The 13,482-nt window shown below is 44.1% G+C and overlaps 1 protein-coding gene across 4 annotated transcripts in view; it reads right to left on the bottom strand.

The window, feature by feature from the left end:
- The window catches only part of fnip1 (folliculin interacting protein 1), a 43,049-nt gene that overhangs the window by 4,139 nt on the left and 25,428 nt on the right, over window positions 1-13,482 (bottom strand). For all 4 annotated transcript variants that reach the window (XM_084374317.1, XM_084374316.1, XM_084374314.1 and 1 more), the window contains 6 exons: window positions 12,259-12,394; window positions 11,271-11,472; window positions 10,662-10,747; window positions 6,250-6,396; window positions 3,147-3,316; window positions 80-1,754 (listed from right to left, as the gene is read on the bottom strand). In XM_084374317.1, coding sequence (XP_084230443.1) covers window positions 80-1,754; window positions 3,147-3,316; window positions 6,250-6,396; window positions 10,662-10,747; window positions 11,271-11,472; window positions 12,259-12,394 — 2,416 coding nt within the window. The remainder of the gene's footprint in view (window positions 1-79; window positions 1,755-3,146; window positions 3,317-6,249; window positions 6,397-10,661; window positions 10,748-11,270; window positions 11,473-12,258; window positions 12,395-13,482) is intronic.

Genomic DNA, 13,482 nt, shown 5'->3' on the forward strand with positions numbered 1-13,482 from the left:
AGAGTGTTCATTACAACCACAGCACTTCATAGCAGAGTTCCCAGTTTGTCTATGAATAAATTAATGGTCTGTTACTCACCCTGGGAATGGCACCATCACCTCCTCCTGCCAGTCCTCTGTGTCCTCGCTCTCACTGTCCCCCAGCGCGCTGTCCGAGCTCTCGTTGCGTGGTATCTCCCAGTCATTGACAGGCAACACTTTAGGCTTTTGGTCCTCTTTGCTGTTGCCGCTTCCATCCTGGGGGACGGGGACTGACAACAGAAGACCCTGATCCTGCTCAGCAGAACAGCCCCTGCAGCAGCAGTTGTCAGATGAATCTGTTGACCCACACCTGCACCTTCTCTGGACATCCAACAGAGTGTCTCTCTTCCTGCTGGACCCTACCTCTCCGCTACCTGAACCTAAACAGAGACCCAAACCATGACCAGGCCTTGGGACTCCCGAGGGGTCCAGCAAGTCTTTGCGCATACTGTCTGTGGTGCTGCCCCCCTGTCGTTTGGCCACATCATCTATAGTCCTTGTTTCCACGGGGTTCTCTAGGCTGAAATACTCATCGAAATCATCCATAAGGTTTGGGCTCCACTTACTGGACACCCGCTGCAGGGCTGGAGCCGCCTTGGTCTGTTTGGTTTGGTCCTCTGATGCGCTGGTGTTGCTGGTCTTTGAATCTGCTCCTCTCTGCGGTTGCGGTCGCTGATGCAGCAGCAGCTGCTGGGCAAGTAGATGTTTGTCCTTGAGGTGTTTCCTGTGCTTTTTCATCTCCTCCTCCACCTTCCTCCTGCGGCTCTCTGTGTCCGACTCAGGAGACATGGAGTCTCCGATGAGGAAAGTGACTTTTGTTGCTGGCTCCTCGTCTTCTGTCAGAGTCAAAGCCATCGGCCCCGTCACAGGTACTGGCACTGCAGCAGCCATGTTCTTATCTGGGGGCTTCTTCTCTAGAGGGATCCCCAAAGACCGAGGAGCCAGCAGTCTGGTGGGCTGGTTCCCCATGCCTGCATCCACCCCAGCATCTGCCCCAGAGGTTTTACCCTCTGAGGTGACAGGAGTTGGAGATGCACTTGATGCAAGCGTTGTGGGGATGGATGGGACAATAAGTTTCAGGTCACCCTTGGTCTCTGTATCCAGCACACAGACCTGCTCCCTGGGTGAAGCCGAGCCGATACGCAGCACTGTCTCCAGTCGGGCCTCAGTGGCCAGCGGGCTGCTAGATTCCCGGTGCAGCTCCCCAGATTCAGCTGCTTCTGTAGTCCTGATAATAGGGTTGTTACCCTGGCTGTGCTCCGTTTGAAGCACACTGCTCCTGGACCCTTGACTTTCACTGCTGTCCTCGTCTTCCTCATCCTCCTCATCCTCATCTTCCTCCTTGGGTGTGTCCCCGGCGCCGTGCTCCACCTCTGTGTCTGTGTATGTGCTGCTCTGGAGGCTGTTGTCTGAACGGTAGCTGCCGTCCTCTGCCTCCGTCTGTCGGCCGTGGGCCCCTTGGGACAAGTAGTCGCCGCTGGGTTTATGGACGGTAACCAGGACATAGTCTGACTCCTCCACCTCTCCTTTCCTTAGGGAAGTCGTGATGAGGGAGCCGGGCATCACGATGGCCTCATCCTCAGCGCTGTCCAGCATGTGGGTTTCCAGCAGCTCGGAGCAACGGATGAAGTAGGTGAGGACATAGAGGAGTCTCTGGACCAGCTCCTGTCTGCGGCCGACTACCACTGTCCTCGAGAGCCGCACCGGTGACCCAATGGACCCGTACAGGTCGCCTACACACAGAAGAGGAAACAAAACAAAACATTAACATCATCTAACAGGTCTCGAGATGCATTAGTTTCTATTTTTAACAAACAATGTTTAATTAATAGTTTCTTAGATCTGGAAATAAAAGTAAATTTGAGTAGTTTGCTAAGGATTCTATTTTTCTTAACTCAGGTGAGAAAATATGACAAATATGACAAGATGTATCAAAAGAGGAAGGCAATAATTCACAAGCCAATTGTCAGCAAACAACCGATTTCTACTTTTCAAGATAAGATAATCATTCATTGATCCCACAGAAGGGAAATGTTGGTGTTAAAAGCAGCACAAGGGCAGAAATAAGTACAGATGGTCTAGTGTAAAAATATAAGTATATAAAATAAAAAAGGAATAGATTAAATAAAAGCTTTACAAGATCAATCAACTCCAACTCAAATAACAGGCCATAGCGGTACACGTTCTCGTATCTCGAGTTCTTCCATCTTTTTTTCATATGACATCATTTCTCTGGTGTGCAGTTCTCAGCTATTACCACTAGGTGTCACCATGAACTCACCATCTTTACATTTCCGTGTCACTCTAGGTGAAAGTGTTGAATGTACTTAAAGATGTCCATTTATTTATAGCACATCACTTCTTACTATATGTGCCCATAAATCAGCTACTTGTACGCCAGCAAGCGATGTTGACAGAAGGAAATCCACTGTTGTCATGTGATCCAAGAAAATGTGATGTTTACAATTCTCGACCAGGTAAACACATCGGCACTTTGACAGTATAAATGGGGAATTTATATCCAATTTTCATAATGTAAATGCAGTTGCGGTATTAATACATGTCAATTTGAAAATTGCATATTTACAAGCCTGATTCCAAAAGAGTTGTGACGCTGTTTAAATGATTAATTTACCTTAATGTGGCCATTTACTAATCCTTTTTGCCTTAAACTCAATTGTAAACAGTACAAAGACAATATATTGAATGTTTCACCTCTTCTACATCATTGATTTTTGCCAGTAAGATGTTTCAGACAAGTTGGGACAGGGGCTGGGAAAGTTGTGGAACGTAAAAAAAAAAAACCACTTCAAAACATCCACTGGTAAACAGGTTAATTGGTAACTGGTGTAAGAATGATGATCAGGTGAGGTTTATTACATGGACTCGGGAACACCTTGTAGGTTAACACAGTTTATTTGCAAATGATTGAGTTGCATGCAAAGAAGATATTGTCTAGTCCTAACTTGTGTTCGTGCAGTAAAGACAGGTTGGGAACGGATGCGTTGAAGCTTCAGCCAATTAAAGACTGAATACAGATGTTTAATTTGACTCCCCGGGCGCTCTGATGGAAAACAAAGGCACCTTCAACTCTGTGTTTGCATGTATGTGTTCAAACTCCTCACCTAGCTGTGCCCACAGGGGGTTGTAGGGGTGCGTCTTTGCCAGCATGTCGACGCTCTTGGAGGAGTGTTTCTCGAGGAAGATCTTGATTGGGGGCTGCCCATTGGGCATGACTGTGGGCACCCAGGCCAGATGATTGGTCAGGATGGCTGTCAATAACGCAGGGAGGAATCTGAAATATCAGACAAAGGGGGTTGGTTAGCAGAGAAAAGAGGAGATTTAACAAAATGGATTTCCTGGGTGCACTCAGAAACTCCTCTTTCGCGCCCGACCTCTTGTTGGTTAGGTCAGAAGTTCTCTCGCTAAACGGAAAACTTTGGTCTGACGTTTTCTGAATACCACATAGACAGCCATTGTTTGCACACACACACACACACACACACACACAAACCCAGATACACACATAAAGGAAACCCATACACACACATTCCAATAGAATGATTCACTTCCCTGTTCTGACCACAAGTGTCTACTTCCCTTCCTGTCTCATGACTCAACACTGTCACGGTGGTCAAGTTCAATCACGTGCTAGAACACAGATGCGCCTGCGGCACCGTCAAAACCATCAGTCATGGGAACACTGACTGGATGCCTCAGAAAAGACATGATGTGATACAGTAAGTTCAGCGGCTGCCAGGGCGACGTGATGCTTTACGAGTCAACATAACATGGACGTAGTTGCGTGGTAGTCATCCTAACTACTGGTGCTGGTGGAAATAATGACTTTAACCGAGAGGCGCTGCTGCTAAAGAAACACCATGGTTGCCTAGGAGACGCAGTTTCTTTTCATGGTCCTCATTTAGAGAGCGTGCAGGGTTTCAGAGAATATGAGAGAACACAGTGAACTGTGTAGTATGAAGCAGATGTTATAAAAACAATTTCTGATAGTATAAAGTATAAAGTAAAAAAATTAAAAATTGTTCATGTTTGAGTTTCCACTGTTCCTCCTATTGTCATAACCATTAAGTCATTAATCAAGCAAAAAATACCAAGTTAAAGTTGGATCACATGATTTATTTGGCAGCTTGACTATTTCTGTTCCTGTATTTGTCAAATCTGAGCGAGGTATAGATCTTTAAGGTTAACTTGGCCGTTATTCCTTGTTGTGTTGTGATTTTATTGCATCTTTTTATCCTATATTGTCGTTTTTTGTTTTTTTATTTGAACACTTTCCCTTATTCAGTCCTTTTTCCTTTAATGTAGGCTTTTTTATGTTTATCTAATAGTCATTGTCCATGCAAAAGAAAGTGAAGTACTATTTAAATAAAGACTGAATGAATGAATGAAGAGAGGAAAAAAATATCATTGTGAAATAAATAGATAAGATTGAAGTTCAAGGCAGGTTTAAGACATTATGTTTGGTTCTGAGTCGAGGGTCTAAGGACAGAGGATGACGTTCACTGTACAGATTGTAAAGCCCACTGAGGCAATGCGATTATGATTTTGGGCTGCATAAATAAAAGTGACTTGACTTTAAGTAATTGGTAATGAAAAATCATTAGTTGCAGACATGGCATTTACAACAGAATGAAAGAAGATACACGATTGATCTCTAATGCGTAACTCTGTGATAAAGATCAGTAAATCACACGTATCTTTAAAAATATCGGCAAGTATTCCTGACCTTAAAGATCAACTTGATGTAATAATTCAGTAAACTGAATGATACTTAAAATCAACTGTACTGAAGACGGGTGCTGTGTTCAATAAAAGCCTTGCTACCAATTCATTAATGTACAACTAGCAGTGGTTTGACGTGGCTTTGTAACAGCAACAATAAGCAATTAGAGACTGGCAGGGATCTTCTCATTCACAGCTCCCTCTGAGGCAGACAAGTAAATGCAAAGAGGGTGAAACATTCACAGCGTGTGTGTGTGTGTGTGTGTGTGTGTGTGTGTGTGTGTGTGTACAGATAGACCACAAAAAGTGTGTATGTGCGTGTGTGGGGGGGGGTGTGTGTGGGGGGGGGGTGTGTGTGTGTAAGAAAGGAAGAGACGGACCACAGAATGTGTGTGTGTGGGGGGGAGATAGAGTGAATAGTGTGTGTGAACCTGTATTTGTTTCTCTGTTGATAGGCTCGTCCGGGAAGTACTATGCATGTGCAACATTTCTTAATACTGCCGTTAATGTCTTTTCCTGTTCATATCAGTGAGCTTGTTTGATCAGTGAGCAGATCCATAAGGGCGAACACTTTTCAGTGTGTGTTTGAAAGTTTAGTTTCACTTTTTCAACAAAAGGTTTAGTTTGGCAAGGAATGGATGTCAAGTATGTAGCTACATATACACACAAAATTTATTAACAAAATGTCCTACTAAATGCTTCCAATTTAAATGTTCTATATGTTTTTACGTATGTGTAGCATTAAGGGGCTACAATGGTCAACGCTTAGTTGCAAAATGGCAATAAATGAGCCTGATACCTTATTCCAAGTCACATTACAGGATTTTAGCCCCGATCGTGCAGTCCCCAATGGTTTTTGGAGCTCGCCAACAAAAAGCCCCAGATCAGGGGCAGATTGGCGCACGCTCTCGGGAACGGCGGTTGGCATGTGTGAACTTTTCAAAAAGTAAATCCAGAAGCTCATGAACAGCTTGTCAGCGTGTGATCTCTCAGCCCAGTCTAACCAGGCATGAGTGCATATGGAGCAAAATCTGCAGTTTTTTTGCGAATCAGCGCTCAACCTGGAATCGTCTCATCCCTGTGTCTTGTCTGGCACCTGTGATCATGTCGTGTGAACAGGAGAACGATCAGACGACTTTGAAAGTCGTGTAGTGTGTTCAAGCCATTATTCTTGGAATACATGAAATGAATATCCATATATTTTTATTCCGCTTTAATTAGTTTTGTAAGCAGGCAATATTGTTTCGGTTTGTCTAAAAGCATATTGTTTATATTTACTTTCAATTTTGGTTTACAATAATAACCGTGGACCATACAACTGCTAAAAACCACTATGTGACATGGTATATACCCGTTTGAAAAGGAAATCTGATATAATTCACCTCGACTCCCATTTAGGATGCAACCTCTGAAACTCCTACAACATTTTTAGAGATTTTGTGACTGCTGGTGGGGACGAGGTATAAGTACAAGCAGACACTCAACTGGTTCTTGGAGGCCTGCTCCATCAGCAGGGAGAGCTCCCTCATGAAGTGCCCACAGAGCTGGTTCTTCTCCGACGCCCCAGACATCATGGTCAACCAGACGGGCTCAGCCACTCGAGGCATGGTGTAGAGGTCGCAGATGGTCATCCTGGAGATGAGGTACGGCGAAGGAGGTGTGGATGAAAGAGGGACAGAGCGAATGAAAGAGAAGGAGGGGAAAAAGAGAGAAAACAGACAGAGAGAGAACAGACACGTTATTGTCTATTGGGGTAAACAAAAGAGATCTCAGTTCACAGAGCTTCGCTGTCTGCGCTCAGGCCATGGGAGACCCTTGGTTGTGTATGTGTGTTTGTAACCGTCCGACGAACTTGCGCGCACTCACACACAACCCCGTCTCTTGCTCTGTACAGTGCGTTTGTGTGTATATCTATCTGTATGTGGCTTCAGTTGGGGCATTTGTCCATTGAGAAGGACTGGAGTTTCCATGGAACGTGGGGTGTGTTGGTGAGCATGTCTCGGCTGGGGGCCAAGCTTTGACACAGGGGCAGAGGGGAATCTCTGCAGCCTGAGGAATGTTGAGAATCAGGCGGTTTTTAGTCAGAGCTGAAATATGGACCGCAGCTGCTCGAGTCTGGGTTTGAAAAGCAAAAAATGGACAGATAATCAAAAAACAGCTGCTAGTTTTCATTAGAGGGCGAGGTGTCTCTGACGGTTTTATCAGCTTACTCTGATTTCTTGCAAACATACTAAATTAATCCATATTACAACTGCAATCTTCAGCAAACACAGGCTACAACCAGGCTAAATTAAAAGTAAAGTTAAACCAAATAAACATCATAAAATAAGCTGCAATAATGTAACCTGCTGCTACCACCTCAGGTGATCTGCCACAAGGCTTCATTTAGTCTTACTGGAACCTGCATGCGATCTCTGGCAGTAAAACAAGGTTAATTCTGCACTAAACTCACAAACTATTTGACCTATGAAGAGCCCAGTGACAGGGGAGAGACAGGTTTGCATGCTGAGAGAAAGCACAGGTGTCACACAGTAAAAATGACCTTCATCAGAACTCCAGTATTCCTGTAATCGAGCTATTTTTGGTTGATACATTTTCCAAGGAAAACAAAACACCACGTGTAGTCTTGGTTTTACAGGCTTATACGAGGAAATTATAAACCAGGTGTGAAAAGAAGAAAAAAAAATCATTTCAATACAGTTGTAGCAAGCAGTTCCTTTGTTGTAACCCTACACCTGTCATCTCATGAATAATAAACAACAGAATGACACTTAAGAGAAGTTCACTGCAGTAGTTGACAAGGATGCCAGTTCTGAGAAAAATGCCTTGCAGGCTGTCCTTCCAAAACAACCCAGTGTTTACAGCTCCAGGTGCCTTATGACTATGAAGAAGACTGTAATTGAATGATTAATTGTCTCGCTTACTCACTCCAATCAATAAGAACAAGTTATTACAAGCACAGTTCGTAAGAAATTAAAGAGACACATAAACAGAGTAAACCAGAATGGACTTGATATCACTCAGTCAGCACTCAGGCTCTCTCAGGGCAGAGATGATCCAGGCAGCAGCATCAAACGAGCTAATAATGCTTTACTCATTCCTGTGTTATAAACAGGTTGACTTATCTGTGGCCCATTTAAGACCTACTTGACCTGCTGTACATTCACTGTCTGACACCGAGCCAACGGGGAGATCTCGTCTCATCTTCTCTGCAGCAGCAGCTGTTCAGGTGAACTTTAAAGAGCACAGCTGTGACGTGAAATTAAACTGATGTGTCAGATTGATCAGCCAGATTTGAATTACCTCACTATGGAGGGCAGCAATTCGAACACTTCTGACCTCAACTATGGCTTTTGACTTCTGTGACCCTTGTAAATATTCCAAGTCATAGCTGTACAGTTATTGCTCACTGACATATTGCGGTTCCAGTTACTGATCAATCTCAGTTTAGGATAAAACTGCATTCTTAGCATCAGTTATGTCTGGTTAAAATGGGAATTAGACTCCTCTCCCTGCTGCATTGAGTGGGTTTGTGTCTCTCAGTGCTTCAGCTTGCAGCCCCTAACATAACCCCAATATAGGCTGGTGTCACTTTTATGTACACATGCCTCTGCTAAGTGCGCAGCTTATCTATGACTGCATGCGGGAGTATCTGTGCGCGCACACCCTCCAACAACGTCAAAGCAGCGTCAGGCAAAGGCATTTCTGCCACTTTCCTTCTGTAATGTTCCATGAAGTCAAAACCCCTTAATGGCAAAGGTGGCTACGCTTATATTTAGCTGCTGCCTGAAGGTGAGATTTTACAGATATTTTGTTTGCTCTGAGCAATAGCGTCCCTCCTGCTGGCACTCACATATTATTTACTATTCTGGTGCCCGGTGGCCAGTGTCTGAGGTAGATAGGGTTGCCACTCAGGAGGCTTGGGTTGCTGTGGCCGGCTGCCAACAGGCATATGACTGCAGCAATGAGGGGACCTCAGACAGGGAACTGCCTGCCAGTGTGCATGTTTCAAGTGAAAGTAGTGGGGGAAGCAGGCATGCATGCCATACATAAAATAAGTGTTTTAGGAGTACCACCAACATCGATCTGTCACACAGTACTAACAAGAATATCTCACACAAACACACCATTTTGGAATAAAACCCGACAAATTTATGATTTCATGCTGTGACAAATGCTGATTATGGTGAAGAGATGGAAAGTAACTGGTAGCATCTAAAACTTTGGTCACCTAAGCTTCCCTAAACACAACCAAAGCCAACCAAAGTAAGAACTCCCAGCATGCACTGCAGTTATAATGCAACACCTGTGGTTTGCTCAAGACAGGTAGGAAACAGTGTGTTTCTCCTTTCTGTTACACAACATATTTCAACATCTCTTACCAGCAACACAGGCTGTTAGCATCATGATATCCTCACACATAAACCACAGTGAGTAATCATTAATTATTGATTGCTATGACACTTCAGCACAAGGCATCAGTAACTGGAGCAGGATTACAGAATCCCTTTACCTCACCGCTATTCCCTCAGATCCCATAAATTAACCTTCTTACAGAGACCCTAAATGCTTACTGAAAAGTATCATGAGGCCTATGCTAGCAAGGGACTATCTCTAGCATTTGATTCAACTGTTAAGATCAAACATTATAACAAAAGGTGCATTTTATATGTGATATATATGATATGTTTGTGTAGAATTAATGTCACCATTGCCTTGTGCACAAAATAAATATTAAAGCAAAAATGTTCTCGTGTAATCTATGCCGATAGATAAGATGCTTCTTTTGTCTGCGCACACCATCAGCTGGTGAATGTCAGATGATATCAGCAACAGTTTACCTCCCTACGTGATACACTTTTGGAAAACAAACTGGTGACCAACAAGCTTTGTAAACTATGCTTGGAATAAAAGGCATGTGCAAAATACTTCTCAGGTAATTAAAGCTGCCCAAATGTTAGTGCCATTACATGAGTAACACAGGACAAGTATGAGGACATGGTGACCTACTTTAAGGAGCATTATAAGTGTCTTACTGCTAATTCACAAGACCAGTCCTTGGATAAAAATGCATGTAAAGCACTTTAGATATGAGTGAACTTTAGTTAAAATGGGAAATTTGTGATGTGAGAGCTTCACTGGAAGAAAATCAAGTAGGGTTCAGATGCAATTCAGATATATCCTAGGTAAAAACAAAGTAATAAACAAGAATTAAGGTGAGGAGTCAGCAGTGCAGCAGGTTCTCTCTCCTTTCTCTCTCACTCATACCTTTCTTTCCTGTGTCCTATCCTGCCTACATTACCTCACAACCAGGAAACAAAATCCTGTAAACCACACAGCTTGTAAATGTCTCATAACATGCAGTGAGGACTGATATCGACAGATATCTTTTTAAGTCTAGCATCAAGTTCCTGGCAGCTTTTTTTCCTGGTCATTTTAAATGTCACATTTTTCATAGTGTCTATGACGTGGGGACCTTTCTGTGTACACGCAGGGAAAGAATGGGTGTTTGGCCACAGTACATAGAAACTGAATAGCACGATGATGTTAGCTGGAGCTGTTTGAAAGTTCACCAATGAACATGCAGTAAAAAGACAGTAAACATCCTGGCTTAGGGCAACAGTGAGTGATTGTGTTTGGCTGGTTTGTGCCCTGGGAAACATACTGTTCTAATTTACGTTATATTGCTGAATGATATATTGCATGGTAATCTCAGTAAAACAATTTTAAAGTTATAAAGTGATGCCCCCTTACTGTAGGCAAAGACACTCCCTAACAAGTGTTATAAGGTGTTTATGACATGTTTGCAAGTTTGTCCCTGAGAGAAATTAGGAAAATACAAATTATGTAAGGTAACTGTCTGTGTCGTAAACAGTGACTATGAATTATTGCCCCACCTGAACTCGTTGAGACCTTCCACCATTCGGCTGTAAGCCAAGGCCCTCTGGCTGGCATCAGCTGACCGCCGACTCATCTTCATGGCCTTGAGAGTGACACAACACAAATGTGTTTGAGATATTTGGCACTCAAGCTGACAAACAAAGTAACAGGAAAAGTGGAGCAAGGAATTTGCGAGGGAGAAGAGACGGGTGGGGTTGGGGGCAGAATTGAAAATGGATGGTAAAGCTGGAAGCCATCCAGAGCTTCGACTGTGCCAAGCACAGACACCAGTAAACAAAGCCAAAGATTGAAAAGGGTATGATCATTGACCGGTCAATCTGACAGCAACTCTGCTCATTACGACAGCAGAGGGTCTAAGGTTTGCATTGGGGACTATTCATATGTCACTGCTAAATAGATCTCACTGACAGGCTTATGTTCACCGTGTCAATCAGGGAGGTGAGCAAGAATACAAACACAGGAAAAGAGGTAAGAGGAACAAACCTCTAATACATCAAAACAATAATCTTTGGCGGAAATAAAAACAATCAAAAAAGGGAAATCAAGAAGTTCAACTCTTACAGCATGCAGCTGGTATATAATCACAGCCAAATATATCAATTCACCTGTTCGATGGCGCTCTTGAGTTTGTTCATGTGGCTTTCAAAAAGCGGGAAGTGCGAGAAAAAGAAATCCTGGAAGCGGTTGTTCTCCTCCGGGTTGGGGGACAGCATGAAGATAACCCCGATGGCAATCTTCTTCTTCCGAGCCACACCGAGGCTTGGTCCGCCACTTTCATCAGACATGTTGAAGCTCTCCTCAACTGACCTGTTCAGGACGGGGCACACATGGAGTCAGCTTAAGAGAATACAACTGCCATGAGCTCAAACATGTACGCATATACATTTTACCTCACATATTACCTCACAAAACTAGTTAGAGCAATGTTTAAGGTCTCCTTTGTAAAGTGCCTTTCTTGTACTTATGCAGCAGGTTAATACTCTCACAACTGCTGCCTACTGCTTCAAAATGACCAGTAAATATTCTACTTAAGAGACTTGGGCACATCTGCTAAGCAAAGAACATTTTTAATCCTGGCCTTTTTCTTTTACTGTTGCAGCTGGTAAACAAAATACTTTGTTGCTGCTGAACTGGAGCGCCGGGAAGATTAGAGCACTCCGACGCCGACAGCTGCATTTACAGTGACAGGTCGACACAGCATTCTGTCTAGTCACAGCATCGCAAATGTGTTTGTGAGTGCAGTTATTAGTGTATAGCAGCAGTGTGTGTCATTTACCCAGCTGCCTGCTGGATTCTGAGGAAGTCCTTGCAGGATAAACTTTACAGAAGCCTGACGGAGGCCCCAGGTAGGGAAGAAACATGGAGGTGGGGTGAGGGATTAGGGGAGACTCTCTTAAGTGTGTGCAGAAAAGTCTATGAATATTGAACACTTGTTTCCCTCTTCAGTTTGTCACTTTAACTACTCTAAGTGTGCACATAAAAGGACTTTTCTCTCTATAGTTGGTCTTCACTGCATGTCCAGTCAATATGTGCAAGTTTTCGCTATTTGTAAGCACGTTGGATGTAAAATATGTTTGAACATATGCGTCTCACCATCGGGGGAAGACGCCATTCTCCAGGCTGGTGGTTTGACTGCGGAGCCATCGGCGCTGGTAGCTGGATGCACAGCTGCTGGTCAAGGAGGAGCCAGGAGATGGGAAGGGAGTGATCAACAGGCTGCTCAGAGAGGCTAAAGGGACAGACGAAGAGATGGAGAGAAGGATTGGAGGTGGATAGAAGGGAGGAGAGAGATTCAGAGCACAAGAATGAGGAGAAGGAGAACAGGGAACAGATGGAAGGAATGGTGGGTGACAGAAGAGAAAAAGGACAAGAGTGAGTCAGACAAGTGCGTAGGGCTACTCATTCTGAATGACACTTTGTACACACACATCCACACACACTACCACAGAGGGCTAGACAGAAATCTAGAGGACAATAACTGTTCTTACTAAGACAAAGAACCTGAAAAGGGCAACAAATACAGCACACAAAACACAATCAGCCCTCTTCCCCTTAACCTAAAACACACTCTGGATAGCATTCATATGAGATCTAATATCATATAGCCTGCTAACAGTCACATGCTGCAGTTGTTGGACAACCTGGCTTAGCACCAGGCTGGCATGATAATGAAAACCTACCCACACTCACACAGAATACCAGCCCTGATCACAGGGTTATTTACAGCCCAGGCAGCAGGGCTATGATCAATGGTTACATGAGCCATTTAGATGGTGTGTGATCGTTGTGTGTGTGTGTGATCGTTGTGTGTGTGTGTGTGTGTGTGTGTGTGTGTGTGTGTGTGTGTGTGAAGAGATAAAGCAAGATGAACTTCATGAGGTGAGTGAATGAGAGTGACGTTATAAAGGAAAACCGTGCTAGAGGAGATTAGCTATAGTAAAAGATGAGAGAGGTTCGTTTCACGGAGGGACGTGTCAGAGTTAGATAAAGAGCTCTCCAGCCCCACCGCAGCGGGGAGGTGATGAGAGTGGAGATGAGAGGACGAGGCTCGAATTAGAAGCTCATTTACTAGTAGCGGGTTTTGAGAGCTGCTATATTTAATCCTCTGCATGTGACCCGGGTTTGAGCAGAAAGCGCAATTCCCCTCATGCCAGCCATGCCAGTAGGACATGGTGGTGTTTGTAGAGGGGGGCAGCAGGGCAGAGCAAAGGGGGTGGGGGCAGGGGTCAGTTTCCATTGCACAAGGTTTTCCGGGCCTTGGAGGCCCTGTAAACAAATCCACACCATCTTCAACCACCGCATCATCGTCATCTTCTT

This window comes from Pagrus pagrus (assembly GCF_965226575.1).
Source record: "Pagrus pagrus genome assembly, chromosome: 14".
Taxonomy (NCBI): Eukaryota; Metazoa; Chordata; class Actinopteri; order Spariformes; family Sparidae; genus Pagrus; species Pagrus pagrus.